General features: G+C 42.3%; 1 protein-coding gene across 3 annotated transcripts in view; it reads right to left on the reverse strand.

Annotated features, from left to right (window-relative positions):
* Nucleotides 1-7,831: 7,831 nt before the first annotated feature.
* The window catches only part of ATXN3 (ataxin 3), a 33,778-nt gene continuing 14,343 nt past the window's right edge, over nt 7,832-27,266 (reverse strand). For 2 of the 3 annotated variants that reach the window (XM_047795042.1, XM_047795039.1), the window contains exons 7-12: nt 24,426-24,558; nt 23,917-24,083; nt 20,902-20,998; nt 16,281-16,283; nt 11,932-12,023; nt 7,832-8,680 (exon numbers count right to left, since the gene is read on the reverse strand). In XM_047795042.1, coding sequence (XP_047650998.1) covers nt 8,586-8,680; nt 11,932-12,023; nt 16,281-16,283; nt 20,902-20,998; nt 23,917-24,083; nt 24,426-24,558 — 587 coding nt within the window. In that variant the 3' untranslated portion in view covers nt 7,832-8,585. The remainder of the gene's footprint in view (nt 8,681-11,931; nt 12,024-16,280; nt 16,284-20,901; nt 20,999-23,916; nt 24,084-24,425; nt 24,559-27,266) is intronic. The other variant, XM_047795040.1, reaches the window with a different exon arrangement.

Genomic DNA, 27,266 nt, shown 5'->3' on the forward strand with positions numbered 1-27,266 from the left:
TATTTTAAGTATGTACTTCAGTGGCATTAAGTATATTCACATGGTTGTGTAATATACTTATCCATCTCCAGAACTTTTTCCATCTTCCTAAATGGAAACTCTGTACCCATTAAAGAATAACTCTTAAAAAAAAAAAAAAAAAAAGGGAGTTTCTGTCGTGGCTTGGCAGAAACGAATCTGACTAGTATCCATGATTACGAAGGTTCAATCCCTGGCCTTGCTCAGTGGGTTAAGGATCCAGTGTTGCTGTGAGCTGTGGTGTAGGTCGTAGACACGGCTCAGATCCTGAGTTGCTGTGGCTGTGGCATAGGCTGGCAGCTGTAGCTCTGATTTAACCCCCAGCCTGCGAACCTCCATATGCTAAGGGTGTGGCCCTAAGAAGACAAAAAACAAAAACAAACAAAAACCCTCTTTATTCCCTGCTCTACCTCGCCCCTGGCAACCACCACTCTATTTCCTGCCTCTGTGGACAGGACTAGGCTAAGTATATAAATGGAGTCATGCAGTGATGCTCTGTACTTAACTAGAAGCCCCTGGAAAACATTTTTTGATGATTGTTCAAAGAAGCTAAATCTGCTTTGGGCCTGAGAAGCTTTTCAGTGTTGGAGGCAGAGGTGCCCCTGTGTACAACAGGAACACAGCTTTTGGAGAAAGTGTATCTGATTTGGAGAAGACATGAAAGCAGTGGAGACGGTGTAGAATCTGCTCCCTCCTGTCCTCTGGTGCTGGGTTTGAGCCACTTTAGAGGGGTGAATGCCAGAGCCCAACTGATTTATTTACCAAGAGATTTGGCAGGACTCTGGGCACCAGCAGAGATGCTTGGGGACTGTGTGACAACGTATCGCTCAGGACTGAGGCAAGGGCCATTCCACTCACCTTCGCTTAGAACCTATGACCTGTCTGGCGCTCCCAGGATTAGACATCATTGAGCTTGGTACTTTTCTAACAGGTTATATTGCTGGTTTACAAACAAGCTCTAATATCTCCCTTATTAATTCCAATAACTTTTCTTTTCTTTTTTTTTTTTTTAAGTCTGCACCGGTGGTATATGGAGATTCCTAGGCTAGGGGTCAAATTGGAGCTGCAGCTACTGGCCTACACCACGGCCACAGCAATGCTGGATTTGAGCCGCCACAGCATTTGGCAAAGGTGGATTATGAACCCCCTGAGCGAGGTCAGGGATCAAACCCACATCCTCAAAAGGGCAATGTCAGGGCCTTAACCTACTGAGTCACAATGGGAACTCCCAGTTCCAGTAACTTTTCAGTTAATTTCCTCGTGTTTGCAAGGCATACAACCATATCAGCAAATATTTTGGCATCATCCTTTCCAATAGTTACACATTGCTCTTCCCTCTAACATGTTGACGACAGTAATGAGGCTCACGTAAGGGTAACGAGTGACAGGCTCAGCAGCTTTCCCAGAGCTGAAACAGCGAGGCCAACGGCCTAGGGAACAGGTAAGATGACGTGGCACCTGCTCACGTGTGATGTGATGTCCTGGACCAGAAGGGGCTGAGAAAGACAAAAGGGAGCTACTCAGAGTTCAATGACTACAGCTGACGGTGTGGGTTGACAAGCAAAATACAATGCTGAGTTTTCAAAACTTAGTAGTCATTTCTGATAGTGATGAAAACGACCGCATAAACACAACAGGAAGGAAACCAAAAAGCACCAGTGGGAAGTGGAAGCCTTGCTTAAAATCCTGATCTGAGATAGATTAAGCAATACCTTTAGTGTGCTGTTTTTTTTGTTTGTTTTTAAAGAAGCTTTGAAGTAGTCTAAAGAGCAGAGGATATTCTAGAAAGGGAAGCCAGATTGTTTGGCGTAATAAAATATAAATACAATCCAAACTCATCTTTAGGAAACTGGACATGAAAAGACGTTGCCTACATCCCAATGCCAGTTCCTTACCCGCTGGCCTCTCCAGGCTTCTCTGTGCCTCAGAGACAGCAGCCACCCCCACCTCCGAGCCCTTGTGGTCACTGCAGTGGCGCCACACCTTTGCATGGCTGCCCCGTCATTTTTCAGGTGTCTGAAAGTCACCTCTGCACAGGCCTCCCTCCAACCGAGTCTGAAGCTGCCCTCCCTCCCAGGGACGGACACGCTATCACGTCATCCTGTTTTGTCTTCCTATTTCACAGCACAGGCATAGCTCAACATGCTATGAAGCCATGTTCAGTAATTTAAGAGTTTCCTCTGCCTAAAGGCCCATCTGAATGCAAGCAGAGGCCAAGTATCTTATCCACGGGTCTGCTCCAAGAACCCAGAACCATGCCATGCACATGGTAAGGGCACACATCTTGTGGAATGAGGGAATGAATGATATGGGAATTGTTTCTCTCTAGAAGCTTCTGTGAGACAAAGGGTGGTTGGGGCTCCTGACCCAGGGAGAACTGGAACAACCTTGAGAGAAGAAGGTCCAGCAAGGGGTGGGAGTCCAGTTGAAAGAGAGTCCTCATGGCGGGGGATGGCCAATGACCTTTAGGGACGGGAAGAGCAGAAGGGCAAAGGCAAAAGGGTAATGCCTGGGGGCGGGAAAGCAACTGGATTCTTTGAAGACCTATAAGGAGGCCCGCTGGGACCAGAGTGTGTAAAGGGGAAACGTCCAGGGTACAGGCTGAAGAGGTCAGCTGCACCCTACTTACCTATAAATAAAAGATGAGCGTCGGTGATACAGACACAAAATGGTTAAAAGGAACCTAAAACACGCAATCTTCAAGAGGACAGCCTGAAATTTCCCTAACTTTTACAAAAGTAAAAGGTTTTAGCTGACAAGTAAACTGGGCCTTCACATCAACTTTTTTTCATACAGTGCACAGGTGATATTGATGAGATCAGAGTTATTTGGTGGCATCCAAATTCAATGGATTGGTCCTTCTGAGGACTAAGCTATGAAGTTATGCTAAAAAGATGCATGTAATCAGTTTGAACTTCTTGTTTCAAAACTTGTGCCCGATCCTAATTAAAGCTAAAGCGGATATGCAACCCTCATTATAAAACCTGAGGATTCTGGAGTTCCCGTCGTGGCACAGTGGTTAACGAATCTGACTAGGAACCATGAGGTTGCGGGTTCAGTCCCTGCCCTTGCTCAGTGGGTTAACCATCCGGCGTTGCTGTGAGCTGTGGTGTAGGTTGCAGACGTGGCTCGGATCCCGCATTGCTGTGGCTCTGGCGTAGGCTAGTGGCTACAGCTCCGATTCAACCCCTAGCCTGGGAATCTCCATATGCCACAGGAGCGGCCCAAGAAATAGCTAAAAAAGACAAAATAAATAAATAAATAAATAAATAAAACCTGAGGATTCTATAACCCTCAATCAGTTGAGGTGGATTCCAGCAGCTACAGTGAGTCTGGTACACAGAGCTAGATAAAATGAGAAAAAACACCACTCTTAAAAATTGTTGAGTTCCCACTGTGGTTCAGCACATTAAGAACCCGACATCGTGTCCATGGGGATGTGGGTTTGAGCCCTGGCCTCACTCAGTAGGTTAAGGATCCGGCCTTACTGCAAGCTGCAGTGTTAAGTCACAGATACAGCTTGGATCCCACATTGCTCAGATTCAATTCCTAGCCTGGGAAATTCATATGCAGCAGGTGTAACTACTGTACTTTGGTTTTCAGGGTTAAAAAGCAATTGAGTTCTTGTGGTGCAACAGGATGGCAGGCATCTCTGGAGCACAGTGGGTTAAAGAATCTGGTGTTGCTGCAGCAGGGTAGGTGGCAACTTCAACTCAGATTTGATCCCTGGCCACTCCATATGCCAAAACAAAAAAACCCCAAAGCATAAAAAAAAAAAAACCTAAAACAATTCAGCCAATGTTTAAACACCAGAGTTCAAATAAAAATACTGAATTTTTAGCCTCTTAGAAAAGATCAGAGGACCCAGTAATAATGGGCCTTCTGGCAGCAGTTAGTTGGAATGGAGTCTCAGTGGGCTCCCCCTGGCCAGCTTCATTCATCACAGTGCATAAAATAGTGCTTCTCAAATTCACTCTGCATGTGAATCCCCGGGGATCTTGTTAAAAAGTACAGGTTCTGATTCAATAGGTGGGAGTGCAGCCTCAAAGTGCATTTCTGGAAAGCTGTCAGGGGTGCAGATGCTCCAACCATACTTGGAATAGCAAGGCTATGAATTAATAAACACACTTACACACAGAAATAAAAAAAGCAAACATGATCTTTATTTAATAATCTTTGATATTTAAAATACGACTCATCAAACATCCACATTAACAACAGTATCCTCAGTGTTCAACAGTGCTTTGGAAGCCCAGCTTTTCTAGGGACAAGAGAGGAAGGCCTGTGTGTGTATTAACAGCAAAACAACGCAGAGGAGCACACACAGAAGGGCTGCAGAGTTGGGTCCTGAGCAAACGGCACTGCCACAGTGCACTTGTGTCATGGCCAAAAGAATGCTTTTTATATCAGGTGTTTCTTTGTACTTGAATTTCAGAGTTTATTTATACAGAACAGTAATTTTTAAAAAGTTATTCCTAGTAGTCCAGTGTTGTAGAAATTAGAAGATCACATTCAAATGTATGTCTTCCTCTTAAAAAAAAAAAGCATTAAAAAAAAATTGGGGGAACATTCACCCTTAAACCATGTAGAAGACAACTGAAGTGCTCTCTAAATAAACCAGGCTTTTCCACACATATTTCATTAATGCTTCCCACTCTTTGTCTATGAACCCATAGTCTTAAAATATTTATTGATATACTATTATTAATTAAACACACCAAATGTTATGAATTTCAGAGTGGTTATAGCATTAATTCTCAAACTGCCAGGCCATTTTGGAAAAAATTAAAATTAGCAGAGGTTTTCTTCAAATTAAAAAAAAAATTCAAGAATTATCCAACCATATCAGTAATCTTCTCATTCATGAAAACAAAATGGAACAAAAATATTTTTTTTCTGTTTAAGACTTTAAAAAACAATACAAGTCAGTTCATTTCTTTAGCCAAAGATGTTGGTATTATAAAGGGACCAGAAATGAAGCAAAGGTTTTATCCTGAAAATATGAAAAATCATTTACAGTGCTCAAATGTTTAGTTAATCCAATTTGATTTTCTTACTTAAGATCACATCTGTGACATCTCCACACTTGCTAGGATCCAAATACAACAATTTACTTTGAAAGTCATGGTCTTAGGCCTCTCCAATTGCAGACAAAGTTTTTAATAGGAAGTCATCAGTGTTAACTATGGAATCCTCTGAAGAATTTAAAACATCAAAATTTATTTTCAAACTAAACTATCCCAACTCTAATCAATATATTTTGTTTATGCATTGAGAATCAATCTTTTCTAAACTTGCACAGGCCCAATGGGCCAATTTTAAGACATTTAGTAAATCCTGGCACTAGCATGATACTATTTAATAAAATAGTATCAAACATGCAGACATAAAAAATGTGAGTTAGGCTCTTACTGGCATAAAATTTACCTGATTCCACTTAATAGTAAATGAAACTATGTAGACTATGGGTAGTTTTGCCTCTAGTGATCCTCAACTAGTTTTGAGCTTTTTTCCCCATTAACTTTGGCATGAATAAAGTCTTAATTAAGAAAAAGTTTTAAAGAAAAAAAAAAAGCACCTCTTTATATAATCTTTGAATTGTAAACTATTTGGCCAACATCTTAGAGCTGAAATAGCTTACCTGTAGCAACCTTTCCCAACAATTTACGATACTGAAATATTCATATGCTAATTCCTGTAAAAATGCATACTGATGGTTTAGACTGGATGTTAATTTAAAACATAAATAACTACTTATTAAATCCATGACATCTATAAATGCGGAGGTGTTATTTCCAAAGCTTGTCGAAACTTTACTTATAACACCAGCATGGCCACCGTACGTATTTTACCCTGGCTATACAAATTATACATTAGAAAAATGATACAAACAGTTTAAATATTAAACATTAAGGTGTTCCCAATTGGTAAAAAAGAATGGAAATCTTTATATAAAGTTCTTAGCAGGACAGTTTTTGTGAATTTCATTGCCCCTGACTTGCAGGTGGTTTAAAGTAAACAGCACTTCCTGACCTGTGGCCTACAGCTTTGTGTAACCTTTAAATTTTCTTACTGGGCTTATGAGCATTGGTGCATCTTTTCATACTGGCCAATCAGTTAAGAAATGGAACCTCAATGTTCAATTAAATTTAAGCCAATCCACGCTGAATGGCAGTTCACTAATGATTTTGGTTGTGGTCATTTTAGGGCCGCACCTGTGGCATATGGAGGTTCTCAGCCAAGGGGTCAAACTGGGGCTGTGGCCGCTGGCCTACACCACAGCCACAGCAACACCAGATCGGAGCCACGTCTGTGACCTATACCACAGCTCATGGCAGTGCCGGATCCTTAACCCACTGAGCAAGGCCGGGGATTAAACCTGCTTCCTCATGGATACTAGTCAGATTCGTTTTCACTGAGCCACGACGGGAACTCCCCCACTAATGATACAATCATTTCACAACTAAATAAACACATTCAAATACATCCAGTGTGTGCTCAACTCTGCTTCAAAAAAAATCCCTAACAAAGGTCAACATGCCATATTTCCTTAAGTGCTTTAAGGTGTGTGTAATATAACAACTTTATAAACTCTTAAGGTTAAAACTTCTAAATGCATATTCATTTTTTTATTTTAGGGAGCTCATCGATTCAAATGCAGGAAAAGTTTAACATAATTTTTCAGTAAGAAATGGTAAAGGCCGAATGTCCAATATGACTATTTCACTAGGGTTAAATCATAGAAATGTTTGATCTTAAAATATTTTGGTTTGTAAATCTTAGAGAGTAGTACCAAACTCCAACATCCCTTTCAGGTCTAAGGTTTTATAATCCTTCTGAAACATTTTCAATTGTCAAAAGAAAACTTTAGATTTTAAAATAAAACCATCTAATTTTTTGCCAGGGAAACTTCAGAAAACTAACTTGGCACAAAATAATGACTAAAAAAAACTTCTCTATCCAAGAAAAAGCTATTTTATAATCATAAATAAAAGGCATTTCCTCCTCTCTTTTCAGCTAGCAATTAATCCTACATCAAAAAAATTTTCCCTGATAAAATGTGGGTAGCCACACACCAGAGTCTGGCGATCCACCACGATTTGAATGTTCTAAGTTGTCAGCTGAATTTTCCTCTTAAATTTTAGCTTATGAACAAGTCAACATTCAAAAGGGCTTCAAAAGTGGATGGAGAATGTAGGAAGGGAAATGGATGACGGAATCTAAAAGGGCCATTTCAGAGAGACATGGTTAATTTTCACCAAAATCCTCCCACTGCACTGACCCAGGAAGAATCTCTCTGCGTCTCCCAATTAAAGAATTGTTATCAAAACTAAAGACTTTCTTATTTACAGACTCATTGAGGACTGTGGCTTCTGTAATTCTAAGCTATTTAAATATGACGGACGTGTCAAATCGCAGGAGAAACTGAGTTTTGCTGGTAGATTACGTTCATGTTCTAGATCATCAGCTCCGGCAAAGCTACACCTACTGAAAGATGTACAGCAGAAGCAGACATCTGCATTCTAAGACCCACATGTAAACAGAACAGACAGCTCCAGTCACAGGAGAAAAAAACCAAATGAAACTGTTACTAAACCTGAAGGCCAAATTTCATCATACATTCATGGTGGGCACTGCATGTTTTTGAACAGAAGGAACCTGGCTTTGCATGCTATGCTTGTCCTATTTCCCTCAAGTGTGGAAGTAAAGGAAATAACAAGGTGTGGGAAAGAGCGTTAAAACAAACCTGTCAAGTTCTGACACAACTGAGAAGACATTCACAAAGCATCTGGGAAAGGATGTTGCTCACACATTAACAAAATTCTCATTTATTCTCAAATACTTGTGCAGGGCTGATTTCAGAGTGTAGGAATGCACCAAAAACATGAAGTAAGGATCCCATCATAGAGGGCTTAAAAAGCAAAACCAGGAAGACTGCCATCTTTCAAGAGTTGTAGAAAGCAATGAAAACCCAGTAGCAGAGAAATTGTGAGCAGAGGAAATAACATGAAAAAAACACCCAAGTGCGTGATACATGGTCAAAGGGAGAATGGCTTATCCTTCTGGAACCATTACTATTATCAATACAGTAAAGAGACACCATCCTAAAGAGGTTAATGTGGTTAATGAGAAATAAGAGCAACTCTAAGATGATGCAAGGGAGCCAAATTCCCTGTGCAGAAGGGAGGAAAAGAAAACAAAATGCATGGGAAAAGTCCTGTGGCAAGAGCTAGTTATAATTAGTTGGTCTGCAAAAAGATCCAAGAAAAATGCCCTAATTTTAGACATGTTAGATATTGCACACTCAAAAAAGAAAAAGGAACATTTAGAAAACTATTTTAAGTTTAGCTGCTGAACGCCTCTTTGGCTAGTGTTTGGACGATCATTACTTAGTCCTGACAACAAATGCATTTTTCCATCATCTCATCTTATTGTTTGCAAACCACCTAAATCTTATTTCCTCTGTTGAAAATTGTTCTTTGACACATTATCAAAATGGACCCTATGCTGTAATCACACAGGATAATGTTGGAAAGTATGAGTATCTAAATGATTTGTGAAAGGTATTATTTTTTCCCTTCTGTTTTGAAATTATTTCTAACAGTTTCTAAAGACATGGTCACAGCTGCCTGAAGCATATCTTCTTCACTCATAGCATCACCTGTTGGGGGAAGAAAAAAAAAAAACAACAACAACAGTTATTTCTTAGAAATTTTTGGAAAATTTTCAAAATCATCAAAAGGTAAGCTCTTAGAAAATGTCTATTTGACTACTAGAGTTTCCTCTGTTGACTCTGAAAATTCATGTGCCATAAAATCCACTCTTTTATAGTTCTAGACATCTTGAAAAATCTTAGAGTGGTATAACCACCATCACCACCCAGATAGAGAAATGTTCCACTGACCGAAAAAATTCCCTCACACTGCCCTTTTGTAGTCAATGCCCAAGCCCTAGGTCAAGGTAACCACTGACAAGTTCTCTGCCCTACCGTTTTGCCTCTTCCTGCAAGTCAACATAAATGAAATCATGCAGTACGTAAGTAGCCTCTGAGTATGGAGTCTTTCACTTAGCATAATCCACTGGTTCTGTGTGCTCAGGGAAAGAAAATTTAACATTGGGCCTATTAATTTGTTACTTAAAAGTCTGTCCTGAGAAATAATTATTTATCCACAGGAAGGTGCAAAAGTAGTTCAGAGAGGTCCTGTGTACACTGTGGCTAAATTTCGCCCAGTAATTAAAGCAGAGATAACTACAGCTCAAATCCAAACCTGAGTACTGACACTGGCACGTTTTGCGTAGTTCTATGGTATCCGTCACGTGAGTAGGTTCGTGTAATCACCACCACCACAATCAAGACAGAGAACTGTCATGGTACCACCAAGATCTCCTTCCTGACATCCTTTTTTATTTTACACAAATGTCCACTTTTCTTTCCCGCACACATTCCCTAACTGCAGGCAACCACTAATCTGGGTAATTTCTACTGTTCAGTCTTCAAGTTCATTGCTTCTTTCCTCTGTCATTCCATTCATATGTTGGGTCTGTCCAATGAGTTTCAAAATTTCAGGTATTTTTCAGTTCCAAAATTTCCATTTGGTTCTTCTTCATATCTTCTATTTTCTTTCTAAGGCTTTCTGTTTTTTTCATTTGTTTCAAGCAAGTTTGTCATTGCTCATTATAACACTTTATATGATGGCTGCTATCTTAAAATCCTTGTCAGATAATTTGATCATCAATGTCATTTTGATAATGGTGTCTATTATTTTTCTTTTCCTATTCAAGCTGAAATTATCCAGGATCTTGATATGATAACCAATGCTCCAGTGAATCCTGGACATTTGGAGTGTCATGTTACAAGGCTGTGAATCTTATTTAAAACTCCTCTTTCAGTAGGTCTCACCTGACACAAGCACTGGCAGAGAAAAAGGAGTGCTGTCCTGCTGCTGCCAAATAGGGGAGAGTGTGTGTGACAATCACTGCTGAACCCATGGGGGAGTTGTGACTTTCCACTGTCCTCCACTGAAACCTCCCTGAGTGGAGAGTAGAAATGCCTCATTTCTGCTTCTCACTGACACTGTGGGGGTGGCCTCATGACTGCCTCAAATCAGTGACAGTCCTGACTCCACTGGACCTCGTTTGACTCCACCCAGGTGAGAAGCCAGAGGGATGCCTCCTTATTCCTCGGTGGACGTCCAGGCTCCCTAGGCCCACTGACGCCACAGGAAAGAGGGACTCAGTGTCTCATGGAGGGAATGAAAATCCCAACTCCCCACCTGGCCTTTTATGACACCACTTTGGCCGGGAGAAGGGGGAGATGTGCTTTGTCACCACCAGGTGGGGTAAGTCTAGGCTCCCAGTTGGCCTTTGCCTTTGGGGTCAGGTGGCAGTAGGATCAATTTATTTCCCTAGTCCAGGCTGGCTGGACTACAGTGTTTATGATCCCACATTATGTCTTACTAGTCCTTTGGGCTTTTCTTTGAGCAAAAAGAAAACCCAGGATACCGACTGATATGTTGTTCCTCTGGTCTTAAGCTTCTTCTGCCTTCTCTCTATCTTTCAGATTCTTCTTCTATTTGTTTTACACAAATGTCCAGGGTTGTTAGTTGTACTTAGCAGGAGGAGTAGGGGTAAGTACCAGTTCATTCCTTTTTATTGCTAAATAGTAGCCCGTTGTTTGGATGTAGTACAGTTTGTGCATCTATTCCCCAGCTGAAGGACAACATTTAAGCAGTTTCCAGTTTGGGGCAATTATGAACAAAGCTGCTATAAGCATTCACATACAAGTTTTTATGCGAACCTAAGTTTTCTTTTCTTTTGGTTATATACCTAGGAGGGGAACTACTGGATCACATGGTTAAGTGTACATTTCAGTTCCTAAAAAATTACTGAGCCCTTTTCCAAATTACCATTTTACATTCCTACTAACAGTGCGTGAGCTTTCTAGTTGCTCTGATTCTTGCCTGCACTCACTTGGTACCGTCAATTTGATTTTTTTATCAAGCCATTCATTAGGTATGTAATGGTATCTCATTGTGGTTTTAATTTGCATTTCCCTAAGGACTAGTGATGTTAAACATATTTTCATGTATTTTATTTTATTTTTTTTTCTTTTTAGGGCTGCACCTTCAGCATACAAAAGTTCCCAGGCTAGGTGTCATATTGCAGCTGCAGCTGTTGGCCTACACCACAGCTACAGCAACGCCAGATCTGAGTCACGTTTGTGACCTACACCACAGCTTGTGGCAATGCTGGATTCTTAACCCACTGAGTGAAGCCAGGGATTGAACCTGCATCCTCATCCGCTGAGCCACAGTGAGAAGTCCTTCATATATTTTCATGTGCTGTCATCCGTGTGTTTTATTTGGTGAAGTGACTAGTCAAATCCTTTGCCCATCTTATTTCGGTTTTGAGAGTTCTTTACATATTCTACTTACAAGTTCCTTGTCAGGTACAGTTTCTTTTTTCACTTAACTTCTACTACCAATAACTGGCCAAAGTTTCAGACCCATTAAACCAAGGTCTGATAAGTAATTCCAGACTTCTTATTGTAATTTAGACTATACTCAGATGTGTTTAGTCTTCCAAAGGGTAAAATGTATTTATTTTCCACCTACTAATATTCATTATCTCTGAGGAACTTTTGGAGAATGTACTAATTACTATAAAGTTGAAAGAACTGTTTATAATTTTAAGCAAAACATTCACTGAGTACTTTAATAGCACTTAGATACATTAAGGAGTCAGCCTGCTCCTTAATCCATGGAAGTTTAATAGATTGCAAATTCATTCAAGAGTTGCAATTCAATTAAAAAGAGGAGGGAAAAAAAGGCTATAAAGCCCAAATCACAAGGAGTCTGTGTGTCAAACAGAGCTTGCAGGTAACAAATGGGACATACGGTTAGGGAGGCGTACCAAGTTCACTGCTAAGTGCTTCTGAACTTGTGGTTGGCTTTTCACATGGATGTGTAAGTGGTCCTGGTGGATCTTGCTGCTGCTGCTGCTGCCTGAAACATTCAAGAGTGAATGTATGTTTAAAAAAGAAAACCTAAAAATAAATATGCCATGAGAAAAACTATTCCCATGGAAAACAAATGGTTATACAAAACAAAGAGTCAGTGGCATGAACACCAAAAAAGAAGGCAAGAGCATAGGAAACAAGCTTATGGACTTACGGTTAGCAAAGGGGAAGAGGGATTAGCAGATACACCCTATATACGCAACAGATAAACAACTAGGTCCTACTGGAAAGCACGGGAACTGTATTCAATGTTTTGTAATAATCTAAAATGGAACAATATGTGTGTGTATACATATATATATATATTTAACTGAATCACTTTGCTCTATACCAGAAATATACAACACTGTAAATCAACTATGCTTCAATTTTAAGAAAGAGCAATCAGTCTGATAAAAATTACGGAAAAGCATCACAGTGCCGATCCTAGGAAACCTAGACACAAAATTCAAATTTACCAAATTAATAGGTAGATACTTTCACTGCAAAATAACACATGGTACAAAGGAGTCACTGGCAGCTACTTTTATGCAAATATGTTGGTTTACAGATCCTAATATTGCTGGAAGTCACTGAAATAAGCGCCTTCGAGAAGCTAAAGTCTCTCAAATTACCACGCAAGTTAACATGATCTTTCCGTGGCCGATTCCTTGCTGTTCAGATCTGGCTTCAACATCTCCTCAGGGATACCTTTTCTAACACCCCCCTAAAGTGGCCACCTGGCATTCCCAGGCTCTCATCACTCCATTTTATTTTGTTTTTTATTTTTACTTTGTTTGCTTTTTAGGGCTGCACCTGCGGCATATGGAGGTTCCCAGGCTAGGGGTCTAATCGGAGCTACAGCTGCCGGACTGAGCCACAGCCACCGGCCTGAGCCACAGCCACAGCAATGGGGGATCCGAGCCTCGTCTGCAACCTACACCACAGCTCATGGCAATGCCAGATCCTTAACCCACTGAGCAAAACCAGGGATCGAACCCGCATCCTCATGGATTCTAGTTGGATTTATTTCCATTGAGCCACAAAGGGAATTCCCCATCGCTCCATTTTAATTTTCACCATAAACTTATCACCATCTGACTCTTCTGTCTGTCTCCCTCTTTGGAGTGTAAACCAACAAGAGCTCAAGGCCTATCCTGCTTGTTTCTCCAGTGCCTAAAATTGTGCCTGTCACCAAATACTTGATAAATGAAAAAAAAAAACAAAAACTATTTAAGCTGCCATTATCAAGTTTCCATGGTATCTACTGCATTAAAATAGCTTCTTGTATTTTTTTTTCAAAAGGAAAATCAATGTCATTAAAATCCACGTTTTCAAACACTTAAACATGCTGGTTATGAAGTAAACATGTAGGGGAGTGTCCTTGTATTTAGAAAATATACACCCAAGTGTTGAGAGCTGTCACAGGAAATCTTGTCTGCAAGTTATTCTCAAGTGGTTCAGAAATATCAGCAATTGGGAAGTCTGGGTGGAGGGTCTAGGGGCTCTGTGAACTACTTTTGCTTTTATGTAAATTTAAAACTATTCCATATATATATATACATATATGCTGAAAATTAAAAAAAAAAAAAAACAAAGCTTATAAACAGCTGACAACCTAAGCAAGAAGGTACAGTTTTCTAAAAATGCATAAAAGGATTTTTAAAGGAAGCACAATTTAAAAGTTTTAAAATAGAAAAGCACATTTGTTAAGGGTCCCTCTTAATCTTGTGTTTTAAAGATGAGCATATTGAGGCAGTGGGACTTGCGGGTTCTCCCTGTCGGCCTCTAAGCCAGACACTGACACAGGCTCAGGTATATGACTCAGCTGTGCATGGCTAGTGACGGACACATAGGCAGGTGCTCCCGCTGGCACATCCCGATTCTGGAACATGGCACAAGAAAGACAGGCTGTGACAAGGAATTTCTGGCACATCCTCTCCAGGCCTTCTTCCTCTCCACTCAAGAAAGTGTATCATTGGCGTTCCCGTTCTGGCCCAGAGGAAGCGAATCCAACTGGTATCAATGAGGACGCAGGTTTGATCCCTGGCCTCACTCAGTGGGTTAATGATCTGGCATTTCCATGAGTTACAGTGTAGGTCACAGATGTGGCTCGGATCCCACGTTGCTGTGGCTGAGGTGTAGGCTGGTAACTACAGTTCTGATTCGACCCCTAGCCTGGGAACGTCCATATGTTGCAAGTGCATTCCTAAAAAGCAAAAAATAAAAAGAAAGTATATCACAGTGCAAGGAAGGGAGTGGTGGGTGAGACAGCAACTTCAGAGGGATAAGCCTTATTCTACTTTAACCTTATGTAAAGGGTGAAGTAAATCAACTGCCAACCTGGAGACAATTTTTACACCTTTCATATATGGTGACACTGAAAGATGGAACATGTTCAAACCACAAATCAGCATCCATTCCCTCTGTGCCTTCTAATGTGCCTTCAGTATTATATAAACTGGAAAAATAAAAACGACGTGTCTTAGACTGCTTTACAGCTAGGATTCTGGTTACCAAGTCAACTCTTGCAGGAGATCTACAAGGCAGAGATGAGGCACAGCCATCTTCTTGTTGCTTTTGGTTGTTCTTTGCTGGCAAGTAAAGCCACGGAGATGCCAGTTCCAGAATGGTGCTTCCTGGCAGTTGCAGTTGGGGCCAGACTTCAGGTTCCCATGTCTAGGCAACTGTGGTGGCAGCTTCCTGGTCCTAGGCTCACAGCTAGAGCAGTGTGTTTTTAAATTCAATATCCTGATTTCCCATCATCCATCTAGGGCAGCACTGCAGCTCTTCAAACAAGATGCTCTGTGGTATGTATTCTGGAGATCTGGCCTACAGTATGCCCCTCCATCTCTTCCTAAGATTAATTTCTGTATTAAATACTTTTCTGCTTAAAACATCTCTAAGTTGGAGTTCCTGTCGTGGCACAGTGGTTAACGAATCTGACTAGGAACCATGAAGTTGGGGGTTCGGCCCCTGCCCTTGCTCAGTGGGTTAACGATCCGGCGTTGCCATGAGCTGTGGTGTAGGTTGCAGACGCGGCTCGGATCCCGCATTGCTGTGGCTCTGGCGTAGGCCGGTGGCTGCAGCTCCGATTCGACCCCTAGCCTGGGAACCTCTATATGCCAAAGGAGCGACCCAAAGAAATAGCAAAAAGACAAAACAAACAAACAAAAACATCTCTTAGCAGTTTCTGTTTCTTAAACTAGACCCTGATAAACTATGCCAGGCCACTAAAGTGGCTCAAATATTAGGTAATCAAAAAGGCGTAGCAGGAGCTCCTGTTGTGTGGCTCAGTGGTTAACAAATCCGACCAGGAACCATGAGGTTTCGGGTTCGATACCTGGCCTCGCTCTGTGGGTTAAGGATCCAGCGTTGCCGTAAGCTATGGTGTAGGTCACAGATGTGGCTCGGATATGGTGTTGCTGTGGCTGTGGCAAAGGCCAGCAGCTACAGCTCCAATTAGACCCCTAGCCTGGGAACCTCCATATGCCTCGGGTGCAGTCTTAGAAAAGGCAAAAGACCAAAGGAAAAAAAATAACAAAAAACAAACAAAAAAAAACCAACACAGCAGTCCATCGCTATGGAAACATCTGTTTCCCTCCTTGCTGGGAAACTTTTTTTTTTGTCTTTTGTTGCTGTTGCTATTTCTTGGGCCGCTCCCGCGGCATATGGAGGTTCCCAGGCTAGGGGTTGAATCGGAGCTGTAGCCACCCACCTACTCCAGAGCCACAGCAACGCAGGATCCGAGCCGCGTCTGCAACCTACACCACAGCTCACGGCAACGCCGGATCGTTAACCCACTGAGCAAGGCCAGGGACCGAACCCGCAACTTCATGGTTCCTAGTCGGATTCGTTAACCACTGCGCCACGACGGGAACTCCAGGAAACTTTTTTTTTTCCATCTTTTTAGGGCTGCACCAGATGGAGGTTCCCAGGCCAGGGGTCAAGTCGGAGCTGCAGCTGCTGGCCACAGCCTCAGTCACAGCAATGTGGGATCTGAGCCATGTCAGCATCCTACACCACAGCTCACAGCAACGCCAGATCCTTGACACACTGAGCAAGGCCAGGGATGGAACCCAGGTCCTTGTGGTTACAAGTCGGGTTCACTACCACTGTGCCACAACAGGAACTCTGTTTCCCGGAGTTTTTTAGTGACAGAAAGAATCTGCATCATTTCAGAGCTACACCTGGAGAAGACATGAATACTGCTACCATATATCTGCAGGCTACTTCACAGTTTACAAAACAGTTTCGCACACACTGCCTCATTTGATGCTCATAACATGTGAGTCACGGTTCTATAGTGACCGAGGTTATAGAGTGAGCTGATGTAGGCGAATTTTGCTCAGGGTTTTATGACAGTTACACTGGACTTGGCGATGACCACGAGGAAAAATAATATAATATGGCTATGAAAAAAGTCAGTTAACAACTCTTCTACCCAGCAAGAGTATCACTTAAAATAGAAAGGAGAAATAAAGATTTTCTCCAACAAACAACTCTTCCCAACTGTGAATTTGTAACAGACTTTCAACAGTATTTTCATGCTTAATGCATGAACACTGTGGCTACTACGTAAGTGTGAAGCTTCAAATACGCTACAGGAAAAAAACAAAACCAAAAAAACCCCATGAAACCTCTATATTTCAATGAACAACAAATTAACACCACAGGCAGTTTGGAAAGGTCAGAGGGAAGAAACAGCTCAAAAAACTTAGAGCCATGTTCCCCAAAATAGAAGCTATTAAGACAAGAACCCAGCTAGGCTTAGTAATCAAGGAAGTCTTAGCCAAAGGCAAAAACTGGTTTCTCAGCTCCTTGCCTACTGAGTCCTACAAGATTCCGAATGCTAGCCAGTGTTATAAAGAAACACCCAGGGAGTTCCCATTGTGGCTCAGTGGTAATGAACCTGACTAGTATCCATGAGGATGCGGGTTTGATCCCTAGCCTCGCTCAGTGGGTTAAGGACGTTGCCGTGAGTGGTGGTCTAAGTCACAGATGCGCTCAGATCTGGCATTGCTGTGGCTGTGGTGCAGGCCAGCAGTTGCAGCCCCGATTCGACCCCTACTCTGGGAACTTCCATATGCCTCAGGTGTGGTAGCGCCCCCCCCCGCCACCAAAGAAACACCAAAAAGTTAGTTCTGAAGTCCTCTCAGCACCACGTGACTGTGTAAAATATTCTCTAGTTCTGCTCAAGTTCCCACCAGTATTTTCAAGGTCAAACCCAGAGGCAGAGGATAGAAAGCTGAGGGTGGAAACCATCACTGCACATGTGCATCCCCAATAAACGAACCTCCAATCAGGAAGAGAGTCAAACATTTAGAAAAGGGTGCAAGGCTGAGTAAAACACCTGCTTTAGTTGGAGCTGGCACTGTGCGTGTTGCAACTTACTTAGTCATTATGGAATGTTACTGTATTATCCTTTGTGCTATGAAAAGTTTAATTTCTGGAAGTGCCACATTTTTATTTTTTGGCCACCCGGGGGGATATACGGAGCTCCCGGGCCAGGGATCAGATCCAAGCCACAGCTACGGCCATGCTGGATCCTTAACCCACTGTGCTGGGCTGGGAATTGAACCCACGTTCCAGCACTCCCAAGACACCGCCAATCCCAATGTGGCACAGTGGGTGCTCCTGGAAATTCATTTTTAATCTAAAAATTTTTTTAATAAAAGAGGGATTTTTTTTTTGTCTTTTTGCTATTTCTTGGGCCGCTCCCGCGGCATATGGAGGTTCCCAGGCTAGGGGTTGAATCGGAGCTGCAGCCACTGGCCTACACCAGAGACACAGCAACGTGGGATCCAAGCCGCGTCTGCAACCTACACCACAGCTCATGGCAACGCCAGATCCTTAACCCACTGAGCAAGGGCAGGGACCGAACCCGCAACCTCATGGTTCCTAGTCGGATTCGTTAACCACTGCTGCACGACGGGAACTCCAGATTTATTTTTATACTTTGAAGATGTTTTCTTTTTCTTAGATGTAGTTGTGAATTTTATAGTTTCTCTATAAAATGGTTGGACCATTTTATTCCAGAAAAAAATCGAAGTCTGAAAAAAGCATGGTACAAATATCACTTGGAAACTGTTCTGGAAAGCAGTTTAGAAATGTGTACCAAGCCCTTAAAAATTTTAATGTCCTTTAACCCAATAATATGAAATCCTCAGAATAATTTGAAGAAATGATGAGAGATTTGAAACATTAAGTCAATACAAGGATTGTTCATTGCATTACTGACGATAATAGCAAAAATCAAAAAGTTCATACAAAGTGATACATGCATTCATTTCATGAACTATAACAAAGCCTATTAGAAAGAATATTTAGGAGTTCCTGTCATGGCTCAGCGGAAACGAATCTGGCTAGCATCCATAAGGATGCAGGTTCGATCCCTGGCCCTGCTCAGTGGGTTAAAGATGATCTGGCATTGTGGTGAGCTGTGGTGTAGGTCGCAGACACAGCCCAGATTCGACCCCTAGCCTGGGAACCTCCATATGCCACAAATGCGGCCCTAAAAAGACCAAAAAAAAAAAGAATATTTACTATCATAGGAAAACAAGTATAACTGATATACAATGTATGTGTGTCTGTGTGACTAGAAGACAATCTGCCAAAACACTAACATCAGTTACTAAAGGTAGGATTATATTTTCTTTTAATTTAGGTATCTCTTAGAGTAAATTTACCAAAATATTATTTTTTATGTAATTAAACATTTAAAAGTTATTTTTAACACTAGATAGAGGATGATATTATAGAATCACCACTAATAATTATCATGTGTAATTATTACCATTATTTGTGACAAGAGTATCTGGTTAAGAAAAAAAATTTTAGAGATACATGCTGAAATTGGTACAGATAAAACAGTATGATGATTTAGATTTGCTATAAAATAATCCACAGTTTGGGTGGGAGAGTACAAAGCAGGGGAGACAGGAGCTTAAGAATACAAGCCTGTCCAAGTGCTGATATTTGTGAAAACTGGGCAACAGATAAGTTGGGGTTCCTTATGCTGGTTTCTCTACTTTTATATAAATTTGAAGTTTATCACAATTAAAAAATTTAAAAAGCTAATTTTAAAATTTTAAAAAAAGGAGTGAAAAGAACTAATAAGCACTATTTTGAGATTTTATGCAAAATTAAATCCATTAATCTATCACTGAATTAAAGACTAGAAATATCTCACATTAAGAGGATGGCAGTTGATCAGAACTTTCCTTCATATACTTCTGAGTTGTGACTTAAAAAAAAAAAAACAGAAAACAAGGTAAATATTATCTTCATTTATAAAATACCATCGAATGTAAAATGCCCCAACATTTTAGATTCTACTGAAGTCCTACCAACTATGTGTAAGAGTCTTGTCAATTGCAGAGATGCTGAAATGTGAAAATATGTGCATCTTAGAAATACAGTAAATAAGAGGCCAGACTCAGCCACTGGCCTTTGTTTTCTGATTTGGGGTCAGAGGATGTGAATATCTAATCTTGTAACCTTTTTTTTCCCAGTGGCTGCACCCATGGCATATGGAAGTTACTGGGCCAGAGACTGAATCTGAGCAGCAGCTGCAAGCTAGGCTGCAGCTGCAGCAACACTGGATCCTTTAACCCACTGCACCAGGCTGGGGGATCTAACCTGTACCTCTGTAGCGACCTAGGCCACTGCAATGGGATTCTTAACCCACTGCACCATAGCAGGAACTCCCTAATCTTGTAATCTTAAAATGGAGTTTTATCATTAAAGAAAGAAAAAGGAATAAAGACTTGTGAATGCTAGTGACTGGAAAGGATGACAGTTTTATAGGTGAAGCTTCTGTTTGGCGAACACTTACAAAGCTGGGCACGTGGAGTTCCCAGGGTGGCTCAGCAGTAATGAACCCAATGTTATCCTCGTATCCATGAGGATGCAGGTTTGATCTGGCCCCACTCAGTGGGTTAGGATCTGGTGTTGCTGTGGCTGTGGTGTGTAGGATGGCAGCTGCAGCTCTGACTCCACCCCTAGCCTGGGAACCTCCATATGCCTTGGGAGCAGCCCTAAAAGGTTAAAAAAAAAAAAAAAAAGCTGGGCACAAAGTTAGGTTTTAGGAGTTGCTGATTCAGACTCACGGTTACCCTCGTGTTCCTGATGCTGCTGAGCCTGCAGGACCCCCTCCTGTGCAATGAGCGGAGCAACTAACCACCACCTCTACTTAGTAGGACCTTCCCCTACCATGAAACGCTGTTTTTCCTAATAACTGACAGGAAAACTTTGCAGGGTTGGTCAGGGAGCCAAGAAGTACATTCAAAGAATCAATAGGCTTTGTTCTTAACTGGATTCAGTTTCATTTTTCTCTGACGACAAAGTTTATAGGGTTTCCTTCACCCCTACTTCATGTACATTTATTTAGTATTGGGGCAAAGTTTTCTCCTAAAACCATATATGATTTCAGTTTATTTGCTATAAATTTTTTAAATAATATATTTGCATGTTCATAGGGTCAGGCAGTAACCAGTCTTTTTTAAAAGGAGAGAATCCTAAATAAAATAGTCTAACTCAGGAGTTCCCGTCGTGGCGCAGTGGTTAACGAATCCGACTAGGAACCATGAGGTTGCGGGTTCGGTCCCTGCCCTTGCCGTGAGCTGTGGTGTAGGTTGCAGACGCGGCTCGGATCCTGCGTTGCTGTGGCTCTGGCGCAGGCCAGTGGCTACAGCTCCGATTCAACCCCTAGCCTGGGAACCTCCATATGCCGCGGGAGCAGCCCAAGAAATAGCAACAACAACAACAAAAGACAAAAGACAAAAAAAAAAATAGTCTAACTCAAGGCTGTATGGTCACAAACAGACAAAATAGCCCAAGTAAACATTAAATATGCAATTTTAATATTGTACCAACTACTTTACTTTTCAAAGTAGGCTTCTCTTCTCTTCCGTAGCTCCTCTGAAGTAAGATGTGTACCTGATGTCTGTGGAATATCTTGAGATATGTTTCTGGAAGTACCTGTGAATAAAATAAAACGGGAAAAAAAAAACAATTTTATTTACCAAGTCAAGCAGTGATATGTTCATAATTATGTGAAGAAGCTTTTTGAAAAATTGCCTTCCCCAAAATATTCTGCTACTATCCTGTAAATATAAGAAAGGCTCTAAAGTCTCCGGGAAGATCTGGATAAGCTAGTTCCAATTTAACCTGTGTCCACTGCAACCAAAGCTCTTCCCAATCTGTGATGCAGCGGTAAGGATGGAGCCAAAGACCAACTCGGTAGGAAAAATCATTACCACCACAGCTGCACCTCTTTTTAAGGCTAGGGATTGAATCAGAGCTGCAGCTGCAGGCCTACACCACAGCCACAGCAACACGGGATCTGAGCCACATCTGCGACCTACACTGTAGCTCATGGCAACAGTGGATCCTTTTTTTTTTTCTTTTTTTTCTTTTTGCTATTTCTTTGGGCCGCTCCCACGGCATATGGAGGTTCCCAGGCTAGGGGTCGAATCGGAGCCGTAGCCACCGGCCTACGCCAGAGCCACCGCAACACGGGATCCAAGCCGCATCTGCAACCTATACCACAGCTCACGGCAACGCCAGACCGTTAACCCACTGAGCAAGGGCAGGGACTGAACCCGCAACCTCATGGTTCCTAGTCGGATTCGTTAACCACCGCGCCACGACGGGAACTCCAACAACAGTGGATCCTTAACCCACCAAGTGTGGCCAGGGATTGAACCCGGATTCTCATGGATACTAGTCAGGTTTGTTACTGCTGCGCCATAACAGGAGCTCCTATACTTTCAAAGGCATAGAATTTCTAGAAGTACCTTAAAGAGCATGATCATAAAACAAACCCATTCTCTGTATTCCTCTATGCTCAAACATGTGGGTACTAAACACGTGAGGTATGTTACTGAATTACAGCACCAAGCAGCTATTCTGCACAATTGTGAAATAAAGTGGGAAGAAGAGCAAAGCACACAAAAGATGTCAAAAACTATTAAAGCTGTGTCTGTCCATCACTGAGCTAATCTAGGAGGGCTCTACTAATTTGAAATGGGCCTCCACACTGGATGGAGTACTGTGAGGTGTGCCAGGATGCATGGGTGGTTCAGGATAAAGTACAGCATAAAAAGGACTTCTCAGAGCTCCCGTCATGGCTCAGTGGAAACGAATCTGACTGGCATCCATGAGGACGCAGGTTTGATCCCTGGATGGGTTAAGGATCCGGCATTGCCATGAGTTGTGATGTAGGTTGCAGACAAGGCTCGGATCTGGCGTTGCTGTGGCTATGGTGTGGGCCAGTGGCTACAGCTCTGATTCGACCCCTAGCCTGGGAACCTCCATATGCTAGGGGTATGGTCCTAAAAAGCCAAAAAAAAAAGGGAGTTCTCTTGCGGTGCAGCAGGTTAAGGTTCTGGTGTTGCCACTTCAGTGGCTAGAACCATTACTGTGGCGTGAACTCGATCATTGGCCTAGGAAATTCCACATATTCCACATGCCATGGGTTCAGTCCAAAAAAAAAAAAAAAGAGTTCCCTTCGTGGAGCAGCAGCAATGAATCCAAGTGCAGCTTCGCTTCGATCTCCGACCTCATTCAGTGGGTCGGGGATCAGGCGTTGCCATGAGCTGTGGTGTAGGTCCCAGACAGGGTTCGGATCCCACGTTGCTGTGGCTGTGGTTGTGGCCGGCAGCTGTAGCTCCAATTCTCAAACTTCCATATGCTGCAAGTGTGGCCGTAAAAAGCCAAAAAACAAACAAACAAAAAACCAAAAAACCCCAAAAACAAAAAAAAAAGCATAAAAAGGATAATCTTTTTTTTGTCTTTTTTGTTGTTGTTGTTATTGTTGTTGTTGTTGCTATTTCTTGGGCCGCTCCCGCGGCATATGGAGGTTCCCAGGCTAGGGGTTGAATCGGAGTTGTAGCCACCGGCCTAGGCCAGAGCCACAGCAACGCGGGATCCGAGCCGCGTCTGCAACCCACACCACAGCTCATGGCAACGCCGGATCGTTAACCCACTGAGCAAGGGCAGGGACCGAACCCGCAACCTCATGGTTCCTAGTCGGATTCATTAACCACTGCGCCACGACGGGAACTCCTAAAAAGGATAATCTTCATATGAGCAGAAACTCAGTTTTATTTAGATATTTAAGGAATTCGATTGAGTAATTTCATTAGAAAGTAGAAGATAAATTCATAATAACTAGATAAAGACAAAACACCTCAAAAAAGCAAACCCCTCACACTTTAAAAAAAGCCCCTCCAAGCAACGTCCCAGACATCGCCTTCCGCCTGGACCCCCTGGGGAGGATGGGCACTCTCAGCGGATGGGCGTAAACGGCTAAAAATGTGGCCCCTCAAAGTGGGCTTAAGCTGTAAGTGGCGCAGCCAGTAAGGGATAGATAGAGTTTTGTAAAACTGATTTATATTCTCTGCCCAGGCCTTTTTTCATGTCTTTAGCACACATTTTTCTTTTTCTTTTTTGGCTGCGCCCATGGTATATGGAAATTCCCAGGCCAGGGTTTGAACCTAAGCCACAACAGTGACCCAACCCGCTGCAGTGACAATGCTGCATCTTTAACCCCCTGAACCATAAGAGAATTCCTAATAGTATAGATTTTTAAAACAGCTGGTCTGGGTAAGGGTCCACTGACCTCACCATAACTAATCTGTTCATTATTGTGTTAGCACAGTATTATAACCAGATGGAATAACTAGAAATAAAAGTATAACCAGTCCTAATATAACACAGGTTGTAAAAGGTTATTTGCATTAAAAGAAATCTAAAAAATAACTGATTTTACCCAGCTATTGCTTCAGCAGGGTTTGTCAGAGAACTTCTGCCAAGAGTACATTAACTTCCAGAAGAACGAAGGATGGGCTGAATCGCTTCAACGACAAATAGAAGGCGCGGCAGAAGAGCCATACCTTGCATACTGAGCTGAATAGCCCTGCGGAGATCTGCCTCTTCATCTTCCATGTCGATTTCCTGGCGACTTAGGGCCAGAGCCCTCTGCAAATCCTCCTCATCTTCGTCTAACATTCCCGACCCGTCATTTGCTTCTAAGACTCGTTCCAGGTCGGTTTTCTGGACCCTAAAGAATAAAGGCGCTAATAGTAACTGCAGACCAGTCTCCCATTTTAGATATAACATAAAGACACTTATACACCAAAGATTTTCATGTAAGTCAAAACCTATACATTTTCTGGCAGATAAGGTCTAATAATATACAGGTTGTATGGTGATGTGACTCTAGTTAGTACATTTAAGTAATTCAAAGTGTTGATCCAAGTTTAAATCAATAAACTTCACTAAAACATAAGGGTCTAAAAAAAATCACCACCAATAAGAGGACCACACCTTCAATGTAAGCATGAAAATTTCATTCTTGTAATGAAACACTATCATATATTCCACACTGCAGGCTTCATTTTACCTCTGTTCTTTCAATTGTGCTAATTCCTCTCCAATAAGTTTTGGTCGATGCATCTGTTGGACCCTGATCATCTGCAGGAGTTGGTCCGCTTCACAGTCTGGCAGATCACCCTTAACAACGAATATAGAATAACCTAAAGAAAAGGGCAAAAGTAAACTGAGACAGCTAGCAAGTGATTAGAAATTGATTAAAAATGATAGCAGATAGAGAGGCAGCACAGAATAGTGGGAAGAACACAAACCAAGGAATCAGGAAGACCTGGGTGTAAATAATGATCCTTTGTTTTTTGGCCATGCCTGCATCCAGGGGTCAAACCCGAGTCAGAGCCACAAGCAATGACAACACCAGACCCCTAACCCACTGAAACACCAGGGACGTCCTCAAATAATGATTCTTACACTTACTAGTGGGTGATCCACTTAAAGGCCCTGAGCCTCACTTTCTTCATCTGAAAAATGGGAAGAGCCAGCTCATAGAATGACTATGAGAAATTAATTAAACAGTATCCATAAATGGCTCTACTCAAACCGAGCTTGACAGTGTAGGCCACTCACTACATGATAACAGAGAGGAAGGAGTGTGGAAGAACCAGGAATCTGGACTCAGACGGCCTGAGTTTTAACCTCTTCGCTCTCCTACTTCCGGGCTACATGGCCTCTGCTAATTCACTTCACCCCGCCTTGTCTTGCTTGGTTTCTTCCAACTGTAGAGATCACACCGCACTTCCTCAGAGGGCTGTCTGAGGACACGATTAGATAATGCGTGTAACAGGGGTAAACTGAGTCCTCTGTGGAAACAGCTGCCCTGACCCTGACGCTCACCCTGACACTGACACACACCCCTCCTGACCCAGCACAGGAGCTGGAAAGCTGACACCCCAAATGCGGTCAAGGTGTTGAAGATGTGGCCCACGGTTTGAATTACACTGGCCCAACGTAATATTTTAATAAATATGATCCTAGAAAGCCGGGCTTCCCCAGGCTGGATATTCCACACAAATAGCTGAACAAGAGGGGGCTATTCCTAAGTCATTCTAATCAATTTATGTTTTTCTACCATAAATTTTCTTCAGCTCTGGTGCCTGTAATATATATTCCTTTTGAGCATCAACAGATATTGAAACAAATGAATAAAGATCAAAAGGACTATTTTTTTTTGGTCTTTTTTTTTTTTAGGCCTACACACACAGCATTTGGAATTTCCCAGGCTGAGTTGAATCAGAGCTGCAGCTGCTGGCCAATGCCACAGCCACACCAGATCTAAGCCGTGTCTGCGACCTACACCACAGCTTGAGGCAACACTGGTTCCTTAACCTAATGAGCTAGGCCAGGGATCAAACCTGCACCCTCATGGATACTAGCTGGGTCCATTACTGCTGAGCCACAATGGGAACTCCCAATTCATTTATTTTAACAGGCTCAAAGCACAGGTAGAGATATAAGCAAGTGATAGATTTGCTGGTTAAAAAAAAAAAAAAAAAGGAAGTTCTCTTTGAATTGCTCTGTTTGCTTCATAGAACATAAAGGAAGGTCATAAGCTGGGAGTCAGGAAGGGGGAGGGGAGTGGCCAGAGGTCTGAGGAGAAGCTATGAAACCATCACCTTGGACAGTGGTGCGAACCTACCGAGAGAACACAGCAGGGATGTCAAGTGGCACCAAGGGCTCATTCGAAATTTGTGATTATGCATTTAAAGCCAAATCAGTCATATTCATGTTTTTTTTTTAATTTTATTTATTTATTTGTTTCTGCATCTTAGGGCCATACCCTCGACATATGTAAGTTCCCAGGCTAGGGGTCGAATTGGAGCTACAGCTACCAGCCTACACCACAGCCACAGCCACAACCACAGCCACTCGGGATCCTTAACCCACTGAGCAGGGCCAGGGATGGTACCCTCACCCTCATGGATACTAGTTGGCTTTGTTTCCACCGAGCCACAGTGGAACGCCCACATTTTATGTTACACTTTTAAGCTGTGTTCAACGGCTCTGATGATAATTAGACAAGCCCAAGATTCCGTTTTAACCAGGGTTGAGATTTTCTCATAAAAGTACAATGGAAGGAGAAGAAAAAGGAGCTGAGAGATGCAACAGAGTCATTACAATGATGGATTATAGAAAATAAGCAGGGAATACAGGAATTAAGGATTTAAGGGGAAGGTTTAGGGCCCGTGGTAGGGCTTAAAGAATTGCTGGAGTGGGGAAAAAAAAAGCAGAGAAAATATGATAATAGGCAATAGTTCAAGAGTAGGATGCTTATAATTGGGATCTGCAGGTAGTACAGTGGCAAGGCAAGAGTGAAGAAAATGATCTTTGAAAATAAGAAGTGGTGGAGTTCCCGTCCTGACGCAGCGGCAACAAATTCAACTAGGAACCATGAGGTTGCAGGTTTCATCTCCCTGCTCAGTGAGATAAGAATCTGGTGTTGCCATGAGCTGTGGCGCAAGCTGAAGACACGGCTCAGATCTGGCATTGCTGTGGCTATGGTGTAGGCCGGCAGCTATAGCTCTGAATTGACTCCTAGCCTGGGTACCTCCACATGCCACAACTGCAGTCCTAGAAAGCAAAAAAAAAAAAAAAAAAAAAAAAGAAGAAGCAGAGTTCCCGTTGTGGTGCAGTGGAAATGAATCCAACTAGGAACCATGAGGTTGCGGGTTTGATCCCTGGCCTTGCTCAGTGGGTTAAGGATCCGGCATTGCCGTGAGCTGTGGTGTAAGCTGGCAGCTATAGCTCCAATTAGACCCTTAGCCTGGGAATGTCCATGTGCTGCGGGTGCGGCCCTAGAAAAGACAAAAAGACAAAAAAAAAAAAGAAGCAAGAGATTGAGAATTGCGTAAGTTCT

Source organism: Phacochoerus africanus, chromosome 9 (assembly GCF_016906955.1).
Source record: "Phacochoerus africanus isolate WHEZ1 chromosome 9, ROS_Pafr_v1, whole genome shotgun sequence".
Classification (NCBI taxonomy): Eukaryota; Metazoa; Chordata; class Mammalia; order Artiodactyla; family Suidae; genus Phacochoerus; species Phacochoerus africanus.